Genomic DNA, 25,429 nt, shown 5'->3' with positions numbered 1-25,429 from the left:
CTAAGCATTTTATTTAGATTGCTTTTATTTAATTTCACGTTTTGTTTCCCTTATTCGTGAACCCGTTTGGGAGACTCTTCCACAGGTCACCTGGGATCTGCCTACTGTCAACTCCATTTTTGCACATCCTACTCGAACATGGGTTTTTAGTATTCTAATTTCATGTCATATGAAAAATACATTACCTTAATGTATTTTTGCAAAGTAAATATAACTACCACGTTAAACCAAGCTGCTGGTCTCAAAGTAAAAAAAAAAAAAAAAAGTATTTATTTATTTAAATGTACCTCTACGGATATGAAAACGCTAGAAAATACGCGATGGTGCGATCCTTGGATGCTCGCTGCTGGTGGGCGGTACTTACGGTCAGACTCTCGATCTGACGCAGTGCATCCTGACGCTCAGCATCCTTCAGGGCGCAGCATCCCACAACGGCCTGGACCGGACCAGACACGAGGACACCACGTACTGTAGAGATGTAGACATCCACATTATATCAGCTAAACGAAGGACCGTCGACATCTATTGTTTATTCCACGGCTGTTATCCGGATCGCAGCGCGCCCAACCCTCAAAATGGCTGAGATCACTGAAATAAGCGCAGTGTACGGTGAGTAGCCTATAGCGCAGGCCTGAGCCATCCAAACACGCCTGAGATATGAATACTATATAATTCATTTGGGGTTTTATTTTGGAGAGTGCTTCTAGAAAGGGAAGTCAGACTATTTAACCGACATCATAGGCTATCTGTTATTCAGGTAGTGATTTATTATAGCGAGCGTTTGTGAACGTTGAATGCATGATGCTAAAGTGTTTTAATGGAGTGATGCGCACCCTGCGCAGTGAGATTGAATCAGGAATGACGTGATGTCTATTCCGGACTGGACCCGAGGGCTCTTTGTTTGTTAATAACGCGCACCGCTGAGATTACAGTCTCCACCCATGTGTCCTCAGAATCACCAGCTGTATGGGCTGGATTTGAGCATGCTCATATCATGGCATGATATGGCTCTATATCAGTTACTGAAAGATTCTCAGTCAAAAGTAATTATACAAATGTGTGCTGTCTGGAGGAGTGTTGTATGCTGGTTTCAGTCATTTTGTTCAAAACCCTCTTATAGAACAATTCCTAGTACCCTAAATTCTGTCAACATTTACACACCCTCATTTCCCAGACTTTCATTTGTCTGGACAAAAAGAAAAGACAGTCTTTTTTTTCTTCTTCAAAACATATTTTGCTCAGCTGCTCTTTGGCAGGTTCCATTTTTGTTGTTGCTCCAAGGCCCCCGATATCAGCAAAATTCAAAGCCACAATGACTTTTCCTGTCGTTCACGATTTACTGGATAAATATTTTTTTACTTAAAATTTCTACCCAATAAAATATTTTAGAGCTTGACATAACTGAGAAAAATGTACACTCTTTATAAAAATGCCCATTGAGTTATAAGATTTTACTAATATGACATTCCAGGTCTAGAAATTACACTTTTAAAATTAACCTGATTCATTCAGAGAATGGGAACCCTAGTTCTTCTTCAAAAAAAAAAAAAAGCCGGTGAGCCGGTGAATTAAAATATTAAGTTGTTTTAGGTTATTTTAATGCCCCATTGGCATTTGTAAATTCAGTAACTTTAGTATAAATCAAAATAATACCGAATTGATTTTCTCTATACTATATCTGTATGAAGACAAATTTGATTATATGTTATATTTTATGTTTTCACTTGAATTACAAAACCGATTTATAAAGTATTATCTTTTAAGATGTATATATATATTTTTTTATAAGTGTGTCGTGTCTGAGGGTGAGAGATAGCATGACGGAAAGGAGTGTCCTCGGATATGATGCCAGCACCAGCTGGCACCACAGTGCCCACCTCCATCTGGCATCAGTCTCCGAGAGACATTTATGCTCCAGACACTGTTTCTTCACCCACTCTCACTGTGGGCTGAGCATGATTTACACAAGGACCTCTTTTAGAATCTTGTAAGACAGTATTGTGCATATAAAATATTTTTTTGCCATGTTTTACAACAATAGATCTTAATTTATATGGGATACAAACAGTTAACCTGTTGTTAATTTTTAAATTAAAATCAGCATGAAAAATTGAATTTCACCCTATTTTCTAAATGCATCTTAATGATTTTATTGTGAACAATTATCGATGCATGTTCTATTTTTTTTTTACCTTTGTAATTTTATTTAGACGGTCTTGATCTTCTAGTAAAACCAGACTTCTCTCTGGTGATTTCTTAAACACCGCCTCTTTCTTACAAACGACTGCAAGCTCGCATTCACATCTTCCTCCATCCAATCAACAACCAATGGATTGAACCAAGTTCCCGCCCTACAAATTTTTCTTTTACGAAAATCCATTACACGTCATAATACAGAAAAAAAGAGCTGTTACTTGTTACATTAACACTGAGACCATAGTGCTGGAATAACTGGCAGTACTAATTTTAGTCAGGGTTGGTAAATTGACCTGAATTGATTCCACTGCTGTAGACAGTATTGCTGTTGTAGACGTGTATGACCATTACCTGTGGGAAAGTCCGAGCACATAACATTGAACCCGTCATTTTCACCCACAGACAGCTTGTTTGTCATTTACTGGATGCTTTTTACATGAAGGATCGTACAGTTCACTGATTGCTGTAACATTGATAGGGCTCTTTTTGCAATCCTCTCAGGTCTCCCCATCTTTCAATCCAATCTTTAATGTTTTATCTAAAGATTATTTTAGATGATTATATATAATTACTAGCAATGAGTTAATCATTAAGCTACCATCCCCCACGACAGATCATCTCTGATGTTTGATATTTGATCACTCTACCGTGTCCACAGTCTAGACACATCTGTCAAGGCTCTGAAGGGATGTTATTTTGATTTATATTCTGAGAAATACAGAGAAATACACCAATAATTTAATCAGATGCCTTGGTTTGGAGGTCAGAGACTTTGCTACTCTCACTGCATTGATTAAAAAACTCTAATAAAAATGTTTACGTGTGCGTGAGGTGGGTATCTCGTCCTTTCGGATGAGACGTTAAACCGAGGTCCTGACTCTCTGTGGTCATTAAAAATCCCATGGCACTTCGCGTAAAGAGTAGGGGTGTAAAAAATTCCCTCAATTGGCCACTGCCAATCAAGCCCTCTTAATAACCCCCATCAACTGAATTGGCTCGATCACTCTCTCTCCTCCACCTATAGCTGTGTGTGGCGAGCGCACTGTGGCTGCCGTCGCATCATCCAAGTGGATGTTGCACACTGGTGGTGGCTGAGAAGAGAAACCTGTCATTAATTGTAAAGCAATTTGGGTGTACAGTAGTAGGATATGCTCTCTATAAATATCTCATTCATTCATTTATCTATCCTCTTTGTTTGCATGTGTTTTTGGTTCATGCGCATCTATGGCCCATGGGATTTTTCCAGGTAATTGGAGCAGCTGTTTTTCTACCCAAGTCTTGCATCATCTAGCAAGTGGGGTGAGGGTCTTTGTCTGAGGTTGGGTGAGAGTAATAGAGCAAAGAACAACATACTGGGTGGAGCACTGGCAAATATCTCTTAGTCTGCCTTGTGCTGTTCATTTTGGCTGTAGCTCCATCATGCTATTATTTTTTGGCTGTAATGACTATATTCTTCTTATTTGATTTTTTGTTGCTTTCACATCCTCTTCTGAATCTTTGTCTTCCTCCATCACACACACACAAAAAGGCATCTAGTAAACCTGCTGATCTCACATCTGATCTCATAAGTTTGGTCACTGTGACCTTATAAAATGGCATTATGGGGTGGATAGAGCATGGATTTCAGCATAAAGGTTCATTATTAATCAAACCATGTTTGAACAGCTCATCTTACAATCGGCATACATCAGCAACATACACAAACACACTCTCCCGCAGGGAGTGTTTCTGTTCTGCTGTCATCAATCTTCGTCTTAATTTATGTCGCTGTGCCCTGACAACACAAGGACAGAAAGCTCTAGTAAATAAACTGTCCTTCAGATTTTTTATCAATGTTGAAAACAGTTGAGCAGTTGAGCTCCTTTTTTTGTATGAATAGAAAGATAAATAGAACAGCAAATCTTCTGTAAAATAGTTTTTTAATTACTTTTGATCAGATAAAATTTTTATGATAAAAATTAATTTCTTTAAAAAAACTCTCACAAGCCTATATATATATATACGGTTCTCAAAATCGACCATCTCAAATCTGAAAACGCATACATGGTTTGTTGAAAATAACATGTAAAACAGACAGAACGAGTTCCGCTAATGTATGTTTCTGTCAATGGACATGCATTCTGGCTTCCCAATATGTCACAACAGCGATGATCCAAAAACATGAACAAAACAGTCACTCTTTGTAAACTTTGTTCAATGCAAGTGCTGTATGGCTCATTGCTCAAACATGACCAGTCATTTACGCCGTCATCACCAGAGTGTTGATTGCTCGGGAGCGCTGGTGAGACCTGACCAGCACATGTTGCCATCTGTGTTTAAGCTAAACTCATTTGCGCATGTTTGAAGCCATGGCAATTAAAAAATTCAAGAGCAAGAAGATGCGAATGAGAACTTGAGAACACATGGAAAGCCGCGTCTGACAGCGCGCAAATATTGAGTTCTCTTTCAAGTCTTGCGCTTAAACGGAAACATTCACACAAAAATGATGTCAAAATGCCTGTCTTGGTGAGTATCCTAGCAAACATAGTCGATAAGTCTTAAGTTAGGGCTGCACGATTAATCGCAATGGACTATATGCACGGCTACTTCCTGGTTTTAGATAATCAGCTCAGTCAATTCCGGTCAACTGTCAAAAATCAAATCAATGGTCAGATCAGCAGCCTAATTCCTGCAGCTGTCTGGGTTTTTAATGTTAATCAAACAACAAAATACAAGGAAATCACTCACTACTCTTGCCTGAATAGCTTTTTGTAACATTAATAAGGATTCATCTTTAATTTATTTTACATCTGATTACTTTATTCAATTTCTGTACCTGAAAACTACTGTTAGACAACATGTAAAAACATGTAAAGCACTGTTTATTTGATTTGTACCTTTGCTCTATTGTATTTATTTGTGCTGCTGCTTGTAGTTAGATTATTTGTTCTTGTTTTCTTTATTTTTATTTGACAGTAGTCCTTTTTTCTTGAACATAGCACAATCTGAACCGTACCGAAACAGTGACCCTAAAACTGATACAAACAGAACCGAGTAATGTGTGTGTGTGTGTGTGTGTGTGTATACTGTATATATACACATTCTCTCAACTGACATTCTATCCTATCCTAAAGGCCAACTTTACAGCATATGAGGTGCTTTTAACCTAGACAGAATGATATGATAGGATTTCATAATATTTCATAGCTATGTTGCAGAGTGAGACCGGATGCAGTTTGTCATAGAGTGGTTTGTCTCTGTGTGGGATTATAGTGTTCCTCTGCATCATGCGGGTGGAGTGGGCACGAAGTAGATATTAGAGTAAGTCTTCCGTGGGTTTGTCAGTCTCTGCATCTTCAGAGCTGTTGAGCTTTAACCATCTAGATTCTAGGACGAGAAAGACTGTTGTTTTATTTTTTACGATTTAAGCCTGTGAACATCTTCAGGTATGTTTAGACTGTTGGTGAATGTAGAAAAATGTAAGTGATCAAGTTGTTTTTCAGTCTGTTTACTTTTCCGTCTGTTTATTTTTCTCTTTTAGATATGTCCCCAGTTCTGGCGGGGTTTATTGGTGCTGGTGTGTTGGTTGTTGCAGTCTTTGCGTTAATCTTTGTATGGACTTGCTGTCAGAAACATTACAACAGGAGGAACTACAAGCTCCATGGCATCCAATCGGAACACAGTGACCCTCTCACAGACCCGCCGTACAAGTTTATTCACATGCTGAAAGGAATGAGCATCTACCCTGACACGCTGACCAACAGCAAGAGGATCATTAGGGTGGCACGCCATGCAAGGTCCCAGACCACTGATGGGGCTCAGGGAAGCAAGGGCCGCCCAGTGGTACTGGTAGATATGGATTCGGCAGCAGAAAGCGGCCTGCTGGGAGAGAAACAAATGCAGATGAGGCTCGGGGAAAGTGGCCACGAGGTTCCCAGGCTGGAGAGGGAGCTTCCCGTGCGTGCGGATTACTGCTGTCTGGACAGTAGCTCTGCAAGCAGCAGTCAGACCTCCAGTACTACGGTTTCCAGCACGGCTACACCCTTCACCCCTGCCGATGAGCCCAGCAGGGGGGACCTCAGCATTGCAATCGACTATAATTTCCCCAAGAAGGCCTTGGTGGTCACCATCCTGGAAGCTCGGGGGCTACCGGCAGTGGAAGGCCAGGTGGGCAGCGCAGACCCCTATGTAAAGATGACCATTCTCCCAGAGAAGAAACATCGTGTTAAGACTCGTGTTCTGAGGAAGACTCTGGAGCCTGCTTTCGATGAGACCTTCACATTTTATGGTGTGCCGTACAGCTCCCTGTCGGATCTCACTTTGCACTTCCTGGTGCTGAGCTTTGACCGGTTCTCACGAGACGATGTGATTGGGGAGGCGATAGTTCCACTGGCAGGTGTGGACCCAAGTACAGGCCGGGTCCATATTACGCAACAGATCACGAAGAGAAGTATGCAGGTGAGAGCAAGCATAACACAAACAATACATATGTTTATATTTTTATTTAATATGAATATTGATTACATTTTTTCCATAATATAAATAATTGAATAGTCATTATATATATATATATATACATTATATAGAGTGACCCTGAATATAGCCTAATATTTCAAGCTATATATATATATATATATATATATATATATATATATATATATATATATATATATATATATATATAAAAAGTCTTAAGTCTAATTCCTCTTAAGGTTTTTGAGTTAAATTGTTTGTATTATTACAATTTATATTATTTTAAATATTGAAACATTTTGTAGATGTGTTTATCCAAAATGACTGACATTGCATTCACGGTACATATTTGATCAGTTATTACTTTCCCTGGGAATCAAACCATGACCTTGGCATTGCTATTGCCATGCTCTATTGCTATTGCCATGCTCTATTGCTATTGCCATGCTCTATTGTTTGAGCTTCAGGAAAGTTTTTATTTAGAGCCCATTTTAGATTAAATTAAACAGTTTTCATTGAATTCAACAGTTTTTCCTGAATTTATTTTGTACTGCATGTAAAAAGAACCACATGAAGTGAAATTTAAGTAAAGAAAATATTTAACATTTTTATTATATGAAATATTGTAACATTTATTACATGTATAATATTTTTACATTATGTATATTATATTTCAAGCTAATATCAAAACAACCACACAGTAGAACATTGCTGTAAGTTTAGTTTATACCCATCAATAACAATAACTAATCTGACTTAAGTCAAATTCTTCAGAAGATTTTAGGCTAAATACATTTACATTATAAATACATGTTTCAATTTAATTTTTTTAATTATTTTATCCATGCTCCCGCTGTGTGACTGATTCATCTGGGTTATTTTAAGTCTAGTACTTGTATGAGCTCAGCACTGAATCATCACTCCCATCCTCCTACTGTAGTTTGAAGTCATTGATAAATGTGCTTATCCTCCTGCTCACTGAGTGGGTTTAGATGATGCGCAGACAATCATGTTGGCACATACATGAAAGCCTCCTCGTGCCTCCGCACAGAACCGAAACTCAAGACGCTGAGCTGCCAAGATAAACGGAAAACAAGTTGTTAATGAGTTATCATTTAGCAGTCATTATGTACTTATCATTAACGCATCTGTTAATTTGCTAATACACCATGCATAGAAGAGCTGCTAAAACATTATCACTTACCTGCTTATGCTGGAGTTCTTCCTGTGCTGTGAAGGTGCAGGGACTTAATTCTTAAATGTACAGCTGATTTAAGACCTCAATATTAAAACCTAGTAAAAAAATCAATAAAAAAACGGGTTGTCTTGCGATTATGAATGTATGCATGCATGAGAGAAGCAATTTATTTGACCTTTGTGTCTGTGTATTTGCATTTCTCCAGTGTGTAAGCCGTGGAGAGCTGCTGGTCTCTCTGTCCTATCAACCTGTTTCTCACAGACTCAGCGTGGTGGTATTAAAAGCAAAACACCTTCCAAAACTGGACATCACTGGGCAATCTGGAAGTAAGTATATACATATATATATATATATATATATATATATATATTTTTTTTTATTTTTTTTTTTATGTTTTGGGGAAGGGGTCAGTAAGATTTTATCAGTCAGTAAGTCTTAAATGACCACCAAGGCTGCATTTATTTGACCAAAATTCAGCAATATTGTGAAATATTATTACAATTTGAATATTCCTGTCATGGCAAAGCTGAATTTTCAGGATCATACCTCCAGTCTTCAGTGTCACATGATCCTTCAGAAATCATTCTGATATGCTGATTTGGAGCACAAGAAGCATTTCTTACAGTATATTATTATCGCTGTTGAAAACAGTTGTACAGCTTAATATTTTTGTGGAAACTGTAATAAATGGATTTTTTGATAAATGGAAGTTTCAAAAGAACAGTATTCAATTGAAATTATTTTCTAACATTATAAATGTCTAAATTGCTGAATAAAAGTATTTTTTGTAATCGTACAGACCCTAAACTTTTTACAGATAGTGCATAATTAAATTTAAAAAATAAATTGTCTTATCTTGTGTCCCAGATCCATATGTGAAGTTAAACGTGTTCTATGGCCACAAGCGCATCGCCAAAAAGAAAACACATGTGAAGAAGAGCACGCTCAACCCCGTCTTTAATGAATCCTTCATCTATGATGTACCGGCTGAGTTGCTGCCAGACATCTCTATCGAGTTCCTGGTCATGGACTTCGACCGCACTACTAAAAACCAGGCCTTGGGACGGCTGGTGCTCGGCGCAAACAGCCCCTGCCCCTCGGGTGCCGCCCACTGGCAGGAGGTCTGCCAAAACCCACGCCGCCAAATCTCAAAGTGGCACACACTCAATGAATATTAGAGATTCACCACACTCTCTCCTTGCACACACTCAAACACAGGCACACAGGAAACGTTTAATAACAAGAGACAGAGAGAGTTTGGGAAAATATGCCTTTGTTACCGTCACTTGGAAGGTAACTGATCTTCAGGAGGACTTTAAAAAAAAGACTTAAGCCAACATTTACATCATTGCTGATGTGATGATGGGGCTCGGAAATGAATCTTTAAAAAAAAAAAACAAGTACACTCTTACTTTCTCGCTTAGTTGCTCTCTCACACACACACACACACACACACACACACACACACACACACACACGGTCAGAACATAAACATACATGATAAATAATAAACGAGACCAAAATATTGAAAGACTGTTAGGAGTTTATGAGGTTTAGGATTGTCATAATGAAACTTATCGCATGTCTTAACACTTCATGTTTCACTCCAGAAGGGGACATTATGTGGATTTGTGATGCCGACACACATTAAACAAGCTCTTTTTTTTTAGGCATCTGATTTTTGGAACTTACATCAAGGGGAGCTTGTGATAAGTGGCTTCTGATATGTACTGATTCTCCAGTGTATGAGCAATGCACCGAAGTGACGCATAGGTTGTATGATCTACGCTTAAGTATGATTTGTTCTGTTCCGCTTTGGCTGGAGATGTTTCAGAGATTCCAGCTGTGTCGCATTCTCCACAGCTACAAGTTGAGTCATGTGATTGTACAACAATAACCCTTTGGCAGCACTCTGGGCCTGATTTATTGCTAGTGCAACAATTTCATCACGCACTTTGGATAAATCTGGCCCTGAAAACCTTAATCTGCACTGCTATGCTACAAACAAACTCTGAATGTCACTGTCTGTATGAATTTCATACATCAGAGCTTCAATTCACCATAAAACAGAGGTTCACTGTTTCGTAGACTTTACTTGCCCATGTCATCAGATGCTCTTTTTAAGGTGGATTGGATCCGCTGTCATTTTAAATCCTGTGTGATATAGATATAGAGATAGACAAAGAGGAGTGTTAGTAGTTCAGAGCTGGAAAGCTCTGGCCTATTAAGGGGACATTTTAAGCCCTCTGGTGTTATGTTTGGGAAATGGAAAGATATGTAGCGGTATATCATTTGTAGTTCATAAAATCAAGAGGGAATGTATTCATGTAATTCTATCAGTCACAACACGTCTTAGTCTATTCTTCAAGCATACCTCGTTCACCTCAGTTCCCCTTTTTCTGTCTAATACCACTTTTCCACATCTATCTTTAATGATGAGAATTGGTATAGTCATTTATTTGATTTAGAGTGGGCTTACCCTCAAGATCTAGATGGTTTGCATGTGTGCCTGCTGATAGGCTGGGCCTTTATCTCTGATTGGTGCTCCTCACTGTTCATTTAACAAGCCGGAGGTCTAAATCTGTCTGTGTTTCATATGGAGGCAGAATTAAGGTTGGGAACCGAGAATCAGAAATGATTCCATTAGAAAGAAACACTGGAACCAAATGACGTTCGACTCCATTAACAATTCTCGCACATGCATTTTTTCGCTGATGCAGACTAAACATTGTATCAAAAAACGGTTTCCAGTTTTCTCAGTTTCCTGCACAATTTATTCAGCAGTGCCACAAAAACACTATTGAATCTACAGCGTTAAACACATTGCAAGCCCAATGTAGTCCAATTACAGAGCAAATTACTCCCGTTCAATTTTATTTTTAGTGATCTGATTCTGAACCTATACAGTGCAAACAGAGTAGTATGATTCCTGAACGAACGACTAATGAGTCGGTTGGTTCTTTTTAATAAATTAAAAATTTACAATGCAGTTTAGTACAATCTCTAAAAACAAAAGGACTCTAATGAGTCAGGTCTATTTAATGTATCAAACCAACAACACAACCACAGTATACTGATCAGAGTAGTAATTGACTGCTTGAGTAGTAATTGACAATGTGTAGTTAAAATACATATTATGTGTTTTCTCATTAGTATTTTATAAATATTAATAAATAAATAGTTAAATAGTTTGTTTTTAGTATATATACTTAAGAACAATTATTGGACTGCATTTATGCTGCCTCTAAAAAAGACGACAAGAATTGGTTTAAATGTATTTATTACTTAAAATATTTGATCATTTGGTAATGCAATTGCATTTTTTCCTAAAATATTTATTCCTTAAAAATACTAAAAAATAAGTATTAATTGACTGTTCAGCAATCAGAACAGGAACCAGATCCTTTAAATTCTGGATCCCCATGCCATGCCAAGTAGGAAATCTAACCAGGATTCAACAGACCCAGCAGAGCAGGGACCATCACTTATCTGGGAAGCTCAAAACGTCATTTCTCAAAAAATACATTGCAAACATTCCCACTTAGTTCCCCACAAATTAGCCACTAGCAGTCAGCTGGTCGTATGGCACATGCTTTCTCTATCATAGAGGTGTTACATTCTAAACTGTAATTCTAGAAGGAAAAAATGCTTCTTTCCATTCAAGCTTCTAACATGCTAAATTCACACTCCCTGTATAAAAGTGCACTCTATCCACCCAGTAATGTCTTTCATGTAGAAGACACTTCTTTGTGTCAGATCACTGGAATGGCAAAATGGAAAGATATTAAAATAATCAACCCATGTGAGAAACAACACACAGGAGGAAAAAAAACACAATACATTTTTACTAAGTCGACAAAGTAATTTTTGACCTAAACGGAATTGCTTTGGTGTTCAAAAATAAATTGGCAGGAAACTGTGAAAAATGTTGTATAAGTGCAAACATAAAAAAAATATCTTGTGAATATTCGACGTATAATGTACTACAATATGCTGTGAGATCTCTGCTAATGTTACACACCCACCTGTATGTTAGTGTTCTTAACACCCACTGAATGTGCAAAATAAACGTGATACACAAGTGAATATCTCTCTAGTATATTTTCACTCCAATTTTTAAAGTGTTTGAATATTTTCATAAGACATCTGCTTGAGATGGGTGATTTAAAATTAAACAAGGACCTTTTGAAAATCAAAATGTCAATATTAAAGGGATAGTTCACTCAAAAATTACAAGTCTGTCATCACCCTCAAGGTGTTCCAAACCTGTAAGAGTTTCTTTCTTTTGTTGAACTAAAAAGGAGATATTTTGAATAATGTTGATAACCAAACAGTTGATGGGCCCCATTGAAAAAAAAAAAAATTGTCTGGTTATCAACATTCTTCAAAATATCTCCTTTTTAGTTCAACAGAAGGACACTCATACAGATTTTACTTTTAAAGAATCTTAAAAAAAATGAATGGCATTAAAGCTAAACCAAAGCAAATATCTGCGGCGTGAGCAGTGACGTCAATTAAAATGAAATTAAATAGGCTAAACGTTTATTTCCCCTTGGAAATGACATACTAATGTCTTCTTTTGCTACAAAACCTTCATGGAAAGTCTGAGAAATTCCCAGGCTCCAATTGTCAAACGATTGTTTACACTTAATTAAAAGGTCCAGTTTACTGAGTAACTTTTTTAGTTGGGAATTGAGACAAACGGATATGAGAATACATTACTCTCCAAAGAGAGCCTTTGTGAAGGATTTCCATAATGACATGGCAATGTGAGATGCCCTTAATGTACCTCATCTCCAATGAAAGATTGATTTTCTCAGAAGAAACCTCAAGCTTCTGGTAGTCCATTCCTCGTCATTAAATTTCTGAATCAGAACAGGAATGCTGATATACCCATTCAACTTTTGAACTGTGACATTAAAATCATAACTGACTAGACATATCTGACTAGACTCTCTGTACACAGCAGGCATATTCATACATCACAACCTAGTTTAGGTAACCTAGTTTAATACATTTATACAACTCTACTTGTCTGTTGATTACAATAATGATTTGTACTGATATACGTTGTCCTTTCACATGTTTTAGGGAACGAAGTTAATTCTGGTATAAATGTTATACCCCACACAAGTCCTATACTATTTTTCATCTGCATTAATGTAAAGTGTTAGTTCACCCAAAAATAAAAATTCTGTCAGTAATTAGCCTACTCACCCTCATGTTGTTCCAACCCCATAAGACTTTCGTTCATCTTCGAAACACAAATGAAGACATTTTTTGATTAAATCTGAGAGCTGGCTCACTCCTCCATAGGCTTCTATTGTAATTGAAACTTGCTGGCCCAGAAAGACAATGTTTAAAATAATCCAAGTGACTACAGTGGCTCAACCATAAGTTTATCAAGCGATGAGAATACTTTTTGTGCGCAAAAAAAAAAAAACTAAAATAACGGCTTCACCTATTCATTTTCTTTTGTGTGGGCCTCTGAGTGAGTTCACGTAGTATAACAGCGCAGCGCTTCTTGGTTGTACGTTAGAATGTAGGCTCACTGTAAGGCTCATTGAGCCACTGTAGTCACTTGGACTATTTTAAACATTGTCTTTACTAACTTTCTGGGCCGGCAAATTTCAATTACAATAGAAGCCAATGGAGGAGTGAGCCAGCTCTCAGATCTAACCAATCTTAATTTGTGTTCCGAAGATGAACGAAAGTCTTACGGGGTTGGAACAACATGAGGGTGAGTAATTACTGACAGGATTTTCATTTGTGGGTGATCTAACACTTTAATATAAGTAAATCAAAGAGCTGATGTGAGGAATGTCAGAGAAACACACTCTGTGTGTAAAATCACACACTCTGTGACACAAGACTGTCTTTGTCACTGTTAGGTAAACCACTGAACTGGCAAACAACACCATAGAAACATCTCGACAAGCGTGGACTGGCCGCACCCTAAATGAGGGGCATCACATGCACCAACCATGAAAAATGACAAAAACCATCCAACAAAACCCTGATTTCAGACACTGCAGACAAGGACTGAGACCTAATAGAAAGGGCAAGTCTAGTGGGTTTGTGACAAATATCTATAAAATATATTTTTTATTTCTACATTTTACCATTTGTACATTTTACCATCTCAAAGGACTCAACACTCAATCATCTTAAAGGTAAGAACTGTTTCTGATTTGACGGTTTTTGCTGTCTGCTTGAAAATAACTACCGGTAAAAGCATGAGAAACGCACAATTTCTAGTCACACAACTAACTCTCAGAAATGGGTTCATTTGTTTAAATATAACAGTTTAATTATAGCAGATGGTACTGTGTATTTTATAATGTAATCTTAATAAACAAATGTGTCTATTGTATATCATCTATCCATTATGGCCCAAAATCATACATTTATTATTTTTTATAGCATAATTTATGGAACATTTTAAATGTATTTAAAACTATTGCTGATGTCCAAAAAGTATCTGAGAGAAGTTGATTATTTTGGTTTACTGTAATTGTCAGCAAAGACAGACAGGTGTCTAACCAGGGATCAGCTACCCATGCATCATATTTATTAATGAAAGGCAAACATGACCAGGAGCACTGGAGACTTTACCAGAATAATGATCACTGGTCTGTTTTTTAAAATGTACACAAGCTTTACAAGTCTAGATTTGATCTTAAAATATTTTTTTCTACCTATTTCACTCACTAAACAATTTCATCCATCGCAAAATACCCATTTTATTAAGGCAGATTATAAACATGTTCTTTGTTGTGATTATTGTCATTAATGACAATATTAATGACAAGATTAATTTTGGGGGTTTTGCAGCAGCAGGAGCAGTGCTGACTCCACTGGGATCTGTAAGAGTGGCCTGTAAGTGAATCTGATTATAAACAGGCCTGTGAGAATGCTTTGATCAGATTTGACACAGTTGGATTTTATTCCATGAGATAACATTCTGAAAAACCCTTTGATATGTGGATTTCACTTGATCTAAAGATATGTTCGAGAGACTTCAAAAACATTTTTAAAAAGCCTGTTTTTGGATGATTCCATTGGTTTTGGTAGGAGGTCATTACCTGGAATGACATTTCAGGGGCACCGGTGATCAAATGACAGCTTCTAAACCACTAAAACTGTTTCATCTCACAACATTATTCACTACGGGAATGTTTCTCAAATATACACCTAAATATAATATAAAACAAACTACCGGTAGTCTTCTGGCCATTACTTAACAGTATATAACCACAATAATTACTGATGTTGCATGACACTGCTTCACTGTTTGAATGCTAGGTCATTTTTCTCCATTGTGGTTAGAACGCTTAATAAAATTTCCACAGTGAGGTTGTGTCAAACATAGGCCAGTATTGTCATGTGACATCATCTGACTAGGCATGGGCAGGTCAAATGAATAAATACAGATCAGTATTGACGTAGTTGAAATTGAATGATGTTGTCAGATGAATGTGCCTACTGTTCGGTATTAATACGCTGATATTTGAATCTATATTCACCCATCTACTCTACACTTCCACAAAAAAGAAGTAAAAATGAAGAAATTAAATGAATAGAAACTCTAATAAGACAATTGAATGTTTTATGTTCTCTGCTCTGCCTCAACAGTGCAAAGCAGACATGTCCAGAACAAGAAACAGTGAGGTGAGCTTTCTTGCATTGTCACTCTACACTAGTGATGCATTAAATAGCGTTTTACTTAAATAGTTAAACAGGACGAGTCAAGTGTTAATTATGTTATATGTAATGGGCTGTGAAGCAGTGTATATGACAAACTAATAAAGCCTATATCCAGCCTATATTTGGGCTGAATGTATTTAATTTCTTGAAGTGGTGGAACGGATCACAAACGGTTTCACGGTTCGGATCATTTACGTTTTTTGTAAATGATATTTATATATATATGGGACTTTGCTTTTCATTTATTAAAGCTCAGTTGAAGTTCTTCGATACTACATCCAAAAACTACAAGCCTGACTGATTAAGTTCAAACATTATTAAAAACAAGCGAACAGTCAGTAATGAAATAAAAACAAATACACAAATTACAAGCAGAGATGAATACTAACTAACAAAGTTACAAAGTCTAAATGTAGTATTTAGGTACAGAAATTTATAAATAAGCCTAAATGCAAAATAACACTATTTGTTCACTGTAGAAATTAAATATAGTTTAATCTTTGTTAAAGCTGTATTTTGTTGTTTTATTAACATTAATGAAACAGACAACAGTAGGAATATTAGGAGTCTGCTGTCACTTTAAGACCGACTGCACGAGAGAAACGAGAGAATAATTACAGAGACGGGTATTTAGACATAATTTTGTGTTTATGTATCCGTTCAAGGGCAAGGAAACGCAAAAGAGGAATCAATACGGTGTTCGAGAGCTATCTGAAACGCGTCTCTCTCTCTCCCTGTGCTAGTGGCTGTGCGCACAGATATCATGCGAGTCCCGATTTTTACCTCTTCTTCAGCGTTTAAATTTGTAAATTGGCAAGACAAAACACATCCAAATTATAAACTTTCACTGTATGATGATTTAATTTAGCAGTTAATCCGCAAATTACATGCGTGCCGAACCGTGGGGCCTGATCCATACGGATCACAGATCAACTGCGATCCGTTCTAGCCCTAATTTCTTGTATGTGCGATCGGAAAGTTGCATTGACGGACACAGTGACATTACATAAATTTGAGTTTGAAGTGAGTAAAGCCGGTGTTTAGGATAGCTATTAAGGAAATGCAATTTTGCAAAAGAAAAACTTTTACTTTAAATAAATATTAATTTAAAAGCAGCCTACTTCAGTGTAATATGATGTTAATATGATATTATCATATCATTACTCTTAACACTGAGTATTTGAATAATTGTAATGTGTCGATTGGGTGCGGGTCGGGTGTGGATATCTAAATCAAAGAAAATCATAGGTGCGGGTGGATGATTTATTTTTAGCAGCAGATTCAGGTGGCGTTAGTAATTAGTAATTCATCACTACCATGTTCAATAAGACACTGACTTGTGCAGGGGAATGTGCTGAAGCGTGTGGCAAGACTGCCTCTCATCAGCTCAGCGCTGCAGCAGGCCTCTTCCGTCTACATGGGCGTGAAAGGTCGTTACCCGCTGCTCGGGTTTGTGGGAGGAGTAGCAGAGCTGGGTGTCCGCAGTGCATCCACAGCAGCTCTGCAACAAGCAGCACCTCTGCTACAGAACCTAGAACCAGAAAGTGAGTCCCACATGTTAATATATGGAATCTCTAACACTGAAATGGCATAAATACTTTTTTTTAATGGAAATCAAATGCTCATAGTAAAGACATAATTGGACAAAAGAAACAGATATACTGCTAAAACATAATTTAACATGCAAGTCTTTAAGAATAATAAAGTGAATTCATTGTATGTGGGCCTTTGCAGTTGAGAGGGTGAACAGTTTTGTACTGGTGGGTTTGGAGCAACTTGAGAAGTTTTTCCCTATCCTCCAACAGCCCACAGACGAGGTGAGTGCAAGAAAGAAGAGTGTACATTTCCGTGTGGCAGGTACCATATCTTGACCGTCTGGTAAAAGCCAACCAATTTATTTTAAATAACCAAATTAATTGAGTTTTAAATGATTTATATTATAATTATTCCATTATTTTAATAATTTTGTAGTTTTTTTAACTTAATTAAAATAATACATTATTATTACATTTTTGCACATAAAAAAAAAGTTTATTATTTTATTGCGTAACATGTCCTTTAGTAATATAGTCAGTTTGTAGTAAACTTGATCTTACGGGTTTGGAACTACATGAGGGTGAGTAATTAATGACATAATTTTTTTTCAGCATTTTTGGCTGAACAAACTTAACCCTTTAAAAGAGAAAGTAGCCTATTTATCAGTAGCCTTCGCTAATCTGATGAAATCTGACTGAAGCTATGCAATTATTATTTGTTTGTGTGCATGAGTAGTTTTTAAGGGCTGATGCTGATGGTTTATGTTTGCGCTTCTTTTTTTTTGTTCTACAAAACATATTTAGTTGCTGATACTGAATTAGACTTATCGAGCACACCTTCAAATAAAGTGATTAAAAGTCTTGAACAGAAGGTTATAATCGATTATGAGCTGTCAGAATATGTCTACTGATATTGAAAGAAATAAGGGTTACCAGAGAATGACGGGCTCTGGGGTTACAGAGCTTGATTTGATACTGTCACGTGGTATTATAACACATCACATGACGGTTATTTTTTTAAGGGGGTAAAAAGTCAAAAAGATTTTTTCAAAATACTTTTTTATATAATATATTTGACTTGTAAACCAATATGGATAAATAAATAATGACAGTAGGTCTACTTGTTTCGTCAATGTTCTGCTTTTATGGTTAGGCTAACGTTAACGTTACTAACGTTAGTTCAGATGACTTTTCGCGCACTTTTTTTAGGTTAACGTTACAAGACCATTTGAAACGGAATAAAAAAATTAAATGTAGTATATATTATATATACTGTATATATATTAACTTTTTACCTAACTTACTAAGATAAAGTAGAACAAACATTTTAGGTAGCCTAACGTTATGTGTTTGTGGCTATTTCTGTTTTAATGCGTTTTTGTTTGACTTCTGTGACTGTGTTGTCACTTATCTAAGCGAACTTGTTATCTCGATGTTTTTTCTACCCCATTCCTCTCTTGGTGCTCTCCTGCCTGTCTTCTCTCCTCTCAGGTGGTTGCTAATCTTAAGGACGCTTTCTTCTCGAGACTGGATGGTGCGCAGTCTCGAGTAAACGATGAGCTGGACAGGGCCGTGAACAGGTGGGATGAGGCGGTGGACCTCAGCTGGCGCCTCCTGGCGGAAGCTCAGGATTCAGCACCAGGGCGCGTGATCACCGCTGGCCTGGATGAGCTCATCACTCAGTCAGAGGCGGCAGTGGCGTACTATCTACCTCTGCCACCCACGCTGCGTAAGAAAGTGTGACACGGAGTCATCTGAACTGAGACAGGGAGACACATTTTTATCTGAAATAATCATGAAATAACACTTTAGAGAAGAAGGTCTACCATTTATTTCATGCGTACACTAAACGTAACCACAAGGGGGCGCAACTGGTCTTCTGTGTTGCAAGTACTTTAGCACAACTAAAGAACCATTAATCTCATAATTAAAAACCAGTCGTTAGAAATCAGAATAAAACTGCTATAATGTCTAATTTTGTAAATTATTTATATTGTTTATTTATATCTAATATTATATTTTGAACTTCTCTGAACTTTTTCATGGACTATCTAGCATCCCCTTGAGGCACCCTGCTTTAGCACCATCTCAATTTCAGAGGGATACAGAGAAATGTATTACATAATATTTCATCAAATCAGCTTTTTTTTTATGAAGCTCAGAGTTCAGTTTTAGACTAAACTGAGCCTCTTTCAGTTGAAATCTGAATATTTGTGGTTGAATTGAAATCACAAGCACTTTGTCTCATCTTGCAGGTCTTGAGTGGGAGAGAAGAGTGCAAAGCTATGAAGATGAGGATGAGGATGATGAAGAAGAAGAGCCTCGGATGTGGACGCGGATCCGTAGCCTGTTGTTGTGCCTGTACCTTCAGCTGTACCACAGACTGATGAAGCTGAGAGAAAGAGTGGACAGTGTTTTGCAGATGCTGGGGACAGCTGCTGAAACGGTAGGCCCATACAGAAATAATTCATCACTAAATCTTTGACCTTATCTGAACTAAAAGTTCTGTTCAGTCAGTGACTCATAAGTGGGACAAATACTCTCTCGCCAAACTAACTGCTTCTCAGTAGCTCCGAACATCATTCATATAGGTGTCAGTTTTTGAAATATGTCACACTGATATTGGGGAAACAAGCTTGTTGTATTCATACTCCAATTTAACAATTTTCGTACTCTAATCTAAATGTTTTCAGTTGGCTATCCAACACAGAAGAATAAAAAAGACTTTGGCCCTTCAAAAGAGACTAGGTTTATTATAGTTACCTAAAACTAAAACCATTTTCGTTTCTTGAAATAAAATAAACATTAACTGAAATAAAATAAAATAAAATGTACAGAAATGTATTTTATTTCAGCCAGTTGCCAAGAAAACGTGTAGTTTAACTTGATGTAATGAAATAACTAAAACTAAACTGAAATAAAAATTAATAAATAGATTTATAGAAAATAGAATTTTAGACTTTTTTTTAAATGCTAAAACTTTAACTAAAATTAAAATGAAAACAGAAAAGAAAACCGAATTCAAATTATTAATAAAAAACTATAATAGCACCTCAATGATGATATTAAAATAAGACTGAAAGAGACCCAAGATGTGAGTCACGACTAAGATTAACTCACAAGTATAGATGCAGACATGTCTTGGTGAGAGACTCAACAATATACACTGACAGGATGATATCGGCAGGGAGTGCCTCATAAAATGTCCCTCTTCTTTGAGTATGAACTTAAAATAGACACTCTACGTGCCGCTTCACCATGCTGCAGTCATTCACGCTGCCCTGCCACCCTCAGGGCTTCCTGTCTAGTCTGCAGACTCACCCTCACTTGCATAGAATAAAATCACAGCAATTACTTGTTCTAAATTATGACCCCTGAGACACATTCAAGCAGGAAAGGACATGGGGAAGGCGAGAGAAGCTGTATTACAACATGAGCTGAAAACATTATAAATGAACTTTTTCACACTGTACAACACTGTACCAAATTGATTACACAGAATTGATTTACAATGTATTATTTTACATTTATGCTTCTATTACCTCAGATTTTATCATAGTCACTCATTTGTACACTTCTTCATAAGAAAGTTAGTGTTTAGGCTAGATAGACTTTATCATCAGACTTCATAATTTTATAGTCCAGCGTATTAGTGAGTCGTAATGGCTATAAAAATAAATGATGGAACGTTTCTGTTTGCGTAACAGGAAGGCAGGTTTTTGTTCCCTAGAAATCGAGGCTGAAATCAAGAAGTCAAGCAGCAGTGCTTTTGATGGGAGTGCTTGTTTAGAGAGAGGATGGTCATAATTGAGCTGAAAACCCTGTGGGATCTAATGCTACGTGCCGTTTGGCGGTCACTGGATATGACTTGAACACCCACTAACCCAAGAGGAGATTTGGAGATTGCATTACAGAACAAATATACTTCTAGTTTTATATATGCATTAAATTGGTCAAAAGTGACAGTAAAGAACTTTACATTGTTACAAAATTTTAGTTTCAAATAAATGCTGTATTTTTAAACTTCCTATTCATCAAAGAATTCTGAAAAAATGTATCACAGTTGCCACAAAAAATATTAAGCAGCACCACTGTTTTCAACATTAATAAGAATAAGAAATATTTAATGAGCAGAAAACCAGCATATTAGAATCATTTCTGTAGGATCACGTGACACTGGATTACAACAATGACTGCTGAAAATTCAGCTTTGCCATCACAGGAATAATTTTCCTTTTTCAAAATGTAAAACAGTTATTTAAAATTGTAATAATATTTCACAATATTACAGTTCTTTCCTGTATCTTTAATCAAACTAATCTAACCAGTGCCATTTCTGAAGCATAGAGTGCACCACAGTTCTGCAAAATTGTATTTGCTCTCAGGTCGATAGAGACACCAGATACACCCTACCTCAACTGACCTGTTAGAGACACATGGCCTATCTCAGACATGTTTTTTACGCGTTGACGAGTTTGTGTGCTGAGGATCAAAGGGCAAAGGTGGAGTATTGTCTGCACAGGGTCCTTGTGCTTTCCCAGCAGTAGGGTGGAGGGTAATTGGACCTAAAGAGCACGAAAGCTCCAGTGCACCGTGTTCAAAAGAGTCTTCATTAACAAACTCTAAAAGACGCCCCAGAGAGCCTGGGCTGCAGAAATGTGAGTGACAGACTGTGTTCTACCGGTAGTGATGCTGAGCTGTCAGAGACACGTACAACAGTGAGACTTGGCAGCATAATCTCCTACAGTAATTCACGTGTTGGTCACGGGCTGTGCAGTGGACCGGCGGTGAGGTGGTGGCCCAAAGACAATGGGAATTGAGAACACAGAGAGGACCTTTAAATTTGGCTGACCCACTTTATCCTTCACCTAAATTAACCACTAATAGTTGGAGGGTCTTGCTGCCAAATCTGTACTGTTTGTGACTGTGTCTGCTAGTCTGGGTCTATTCTTTTGCACCGTGTACTCACGCTCACGTTGGCTGGCGTCAGATGAAGCTCCACGTGAGAGTTTGGCTGCTTGTGGCATGGTGGTCTGTGTTAATAAACCAGACGATTTCCCTGTTCAAAATCTTTTTGTCATTCAAAACAACATGTGTGTTGAGTTTATTTGTCACAACTGGTTCAAATGCTTTTCGTTTTTACCAAGTTTTAAATGTGTTTAGCAGCACAAACGCTGCCAGACAAACTAAATTATACTCTAGTGGTTTTAATATTAGTGATTCAAATCTTTTGAATCCATTCGCCAAAAGTTACTTTGTGTCACCAGAAGGTAGCAACAAGTGAGTCACTGAATCATTTACTTAACTGATTAATCAGAGTCATTCATGATAAGTCATATCATCCTTATTAAGATCAGCATGTCTGCAATTCTACTAGATTACAGAAATTGTTTTTTTTATCCATGATGTCAACTGCTGGTCATGATTTATTATCAAGCTATAGAAGAAAATTAGAAAATTGTTTCAAAAACATCCTTACATCAATTTTTTTTACACATTCATCACATTCATCATATTTATGTCCAACAAATATGATTTGTTCCATCAAAAGAATCATTCACTTAAAATATGTGTTCAAAACACTGATTTGTTTACAAACTAAACAGCAATTCTATAATAAAGCACTAAACTGTGGATATATGATTGAGTGGCCATGGGAACAGTTAAACAAGAAGAATAAAAAGCAAAAAATTGACATTTAGAAATAGGACATGATGAAATTAAATGATTTAGGATAACAGGTTTAAAAGAATGTTGGGCTGTTTCTTTTTGTTAGTCTGATAAAGTTTAATTAACCCCAACTGTGACTGACAATTCAAGTTTTCACAGCAAATGCAGTTTCTGTTGTTTGTTGATTTATTTGCACAGACCAGGGAGTGTATCCCGCAAAAACCCATTCACGTTCCTGCAGGCATTATGTTGGTATGTGAATAGAGTCATTACTGCCACTTGATCAAACCGTTAGGCCCCGTTTCCAGGCCACTAGGTTCAGCAATAAAAACGTGACTGAATTAAAGTTCTGCATATTCCGTTCTGCCACATTCGCTTTTTAATGCCTAATGGTGTCAGTTTCAGGTCTATCGTTGTCACTGGTTTCCTAATTAGGTATTGTCTGTAATTTGTCATGCTCAGGTGGGTCTAACGCAGTTGATGCAGATGGTGGAGTCCCTGCTGCAGCTGCTTCTGTCTTTTTACATGTCTTGGGTGCATCGTGCGGAGGAGCTGCGTTCTCTGCTTGTAGCCCAGCTCACATCAAGTATACAGGCACTGAAGGTTTTGCCCCCTGTACAACAGATACTGGCTTTACCTACTCAGGTACGCACTATTATGAACGACCTACTGGAACTGGGACAGATTCTCATACAGCTGCTCATCAACACCACCCCACTCTATGACCTGGTGAGAACAGCACACACACACATGCAACATTCTGGAACCAGTTCTAATGGACAAATTCTGTTAATAAAACATACAAGTAGATGTTATAGGGAAAAAGATCACTCCAGAATCAGGTTATGAAGCTTGACCCTTCGCAGGGAGCTTGATTGACAGGTGATCTGACCTTTGAAGGATTTGAACTTGAAAAATGGAGTGTACTGATGCCTTTCCGCGGTTAAAACAACATTCCTTCTTATGTTCATTAATGTTTATTTGATGCTATAAATGCACAAATTATGATGGCAGGGGAAGATTATCGAATAATAAAGACTTATTTTTGAGCAGTTCTATGTCAAAACATTTGGTCTGTGAAACGAATCATGTTAAAGCAGCTCAAAACGTTAAACGGCATGGTTGTTCAGCAAATGCACTTTTGTTAACACTATCGGCCAGGTTTAAGTTAGAGTTCAGAGATGGGATGTTATTTTCAGTGAGAGGTGCTAAAAGTGTCTTTTTCCAATAAGGCTTGGCTGAATTAAATTGTTGAATAAAGATTTCAAAAGAATCAAATGTATCAGAGTCTTAGCTTACGACTCTGCCCTCTCTTTTCTCTCAGATGAAACAGGTTTCTGATCTCGACGCAGCAAACAACCCAACTCCAGATGAACTTCCTGAGAGTCCCTCCAACCGTGCCTTTGCAAACAGCCTCTTCCTCAAGGCCATGGACGGTCGCCCACGTCGCCGCAAAAGCCTTTATGCCCGTTCCCGTCGTGAGTCCACCAGCGGGCTTCCAACAAGCCCAGCTACCTCTCCAACTCCACCAGTCCCAGCAAATGGCAGAAAAGGCAGTTTGAAGCTAGATTCCCAGCCCTCGGGCCCTCCAGAACTTGACACACTGGCTGTGCCCACTAGCGATATGATCCGCCGCCGTTCCTCGGCCACTGAGGTCCTGCTGGCTCCCATTATGCAGTTAGTATCACAGAGCCAACGAGCGTTTGAGTTTCTGAGCTCTGGCACTTCATCTGAAGATCAGGTCATACCTGTGGTGGAAACCACAGAACATTAGGCTCCACTTTTCTCATACATTAAACCAAAATGCAATCACAGATCATTCGAACCCAAATTTCTGCAGCTCACGAGCTGTTATGGATAGTACAGCAAACCTTCAAAACAACAATCCATACAGTGACTTCTCTAGTAGGCCTACAAAAACTAATCTTATTGGTGGAGACAGTGCAGTTACAAGCTAACTTTGAAATAAAGTCATTCATCAGCATTCAGTATGTGCTGTCAGTTTAAAAGCTAAATAAAGCATTGTTTTAGCTATGCGTATTACTTAGTATGTAATCAAAACTGTATGGATTTGCTCTCTGCAGTGCCGTTTGGGTACGTGGTGCTTTGTTGCTTTGAATGCCTGATTATAGTAGTTAAGACAAAGAAACAACTCAACAAATGAGTTGAAATTATAATTTTTCTATATATTATAATTGTTAGCATGTAACACATTTTGTTTAGACTAAATAAATGTACTTTTATTCCTTAGCTTTTTTTTAGTTCTTATACACTATAAGCAATGTTTAATCTATAGACTGTCTTAGTGAAGTGACTGATATTAAATGAATGGAGTGAGTGAAACAGGATGGCACAAGGATTCTTGTCAGTTGGAAATGAACCGTTTGAAAATGTATTGCGGTCTCAATTGAAAGGAGAGGATAAAATGACATGGTTAATGTTACTTTGATTCTTCATGGGTTGTTTTATGTTTTAACATTAAGGATTTGTTGTTACAAGGTAGAAACATAAAGTGAACTGTGTTATAAATAGACAGACATGGAATGGTGTTAAATGACTAAGTGGGCGTTTATAGCTAAAATCCTAACAACCTTTAGTGCTTTTTTCCTGTAACAAATGTAATATTGACTCTAAATGTAATAAAACATTTTATAAAATGTTATTGATGTTT

General features: G+C 37.4%; 2 protein-coding genes and 1 long non-coding RNA gene across 6 annotated transcripts; 2 read left to right on the top strand and 1 right to left on the bottom strand.

The window, feature by feature from the left end:
- Positions 1-376: 376 nt before the first annotated feature.
- syt11b (synaptotagmin XIb) lies at positions 377-9,234 on the top strand. Its single transcript, XM_079626685.1, has 4 exons — positions 377-609; positions 5,717-6,633; positions 8,052-8,172; positions 8,714-9,234. The coding sequence occupies exons 1-4, from the start codon at positions 576-578 to the stop codon at positions 9,022-9,024; spliced, it is 1,383 nt and encodes a 460-aa protein (XP_079482811.1). The 5' UTR covers positions 377-575; the 3' UTR covers positions 9,025-9,234.
- Positions 7,236-18,661, bottom strand: LOC307006067. The gene is made up of 5 exons (XR_013799393.1): positions 18,534-18,661; positions 16,891-17,084; positions 8,022-8,166; positions 7,853-7,941; positions 7,236-7,721 (listed from the first exon to the last, which is right to left on the bottom strand). It is a non-coding gene; the product is annotated as an uncharacterized lncRNA (long non-coding RNA).
- Positions 13,738-25,419, top strand: plin6 (perilipin 6). 4 transcript variants are annotated; one of them, XM_079626683.1, is made up of 9 exons: positions 13,738-14,019; positions 14,684-14,725; positions 15,482-15,517; positions 16,899-17,097; positions 17,288-17,370; positions 18,580-18,817; positions 19,344-19,534; positions 23,221-23,487; positions 24,083-25,419. In XM_079626683.1, the coding sequence occupies exons 3-9, from the start codon at positions 15,494-15,496 to the stop codon at positions 24,530-24,532; spliced, it is 1,452 nt and encodes a 483-aa protein (XP_079482809.1). In that variant the 5' UTR covers positions 13,738-14,019; positions 14,684-14,725; positions 15,482-15,493; the 3' UTR covers positions 24,533-25,419. The 4 variants fall into 4 exon arrangements, with proteins under 4 accessions (XP_079482809.1, XP_079482807.1, XP_079482808.1 ...); XM_079626681.1 differs by having other exon boundaries at positions 14,681-14,725; XM_079626682.1 differs by having other exon boundaries at positions 14,659-14,725.
- The last annotated feature ends 10 nt before the right edge of the window (positions 25,420-25,429 follow it).

Source organism: Phoxinus phoxinus (genome assembly GCF_949152265.1).
Source record: "Phoxinus phoxinus genome assembly, chromosome: 10".
NCBI classification, from domain to species: Eukaryota; Metazoa; Chordata; class Actinopteri; order Cypriniformes; family Leuciscidae; genus Phoxinus; species Phoxinus phoxinus.
This window is presented reverse-complemented; position numbering and strand designations above follow the sequence as displayed.

Coding starts and splice junctions, on each gene's coding strand:
- syt11b (XM_079626685.1), top strand. CDS start 576: ATGGCTGAGATCACTGAAATAAGCGCAGTGTACG. Junction 610..5,716: donor TGAAATAAGCGCAGTGTACG/GTGAGTAGCCTA, acceptor TTTCTCTTTTAG/ATATGTCCCCAGTTCTGGCG. Junction 6,634..8,051: donor TCACGAAGAGAAGTATGCAG/GTGAGAGCAAGC, acceptor GCATTTCTCCAG/TGTGTAAGCCGTGGAGAGCT.
- plin6 (XM_079626684.1), top strand. CDS start 15,494: ATGTCCAGAACAAGAAACAGTGAG. Junction 15,518..16,898: donor CCAGAACAAGAAACAGTGAG/GTGAGCTTTCTT, acceptor TGACTTGTGCAG/GGGAATGTGCTGAAGCGTGT. Junction 19,535..23,220: donor TGGGGACAGCTGCTGAAACG/GTAGGCCCATAC, acceptor TGTCATGCTCAG/GTGGGTCTAACGCAGTTGAT.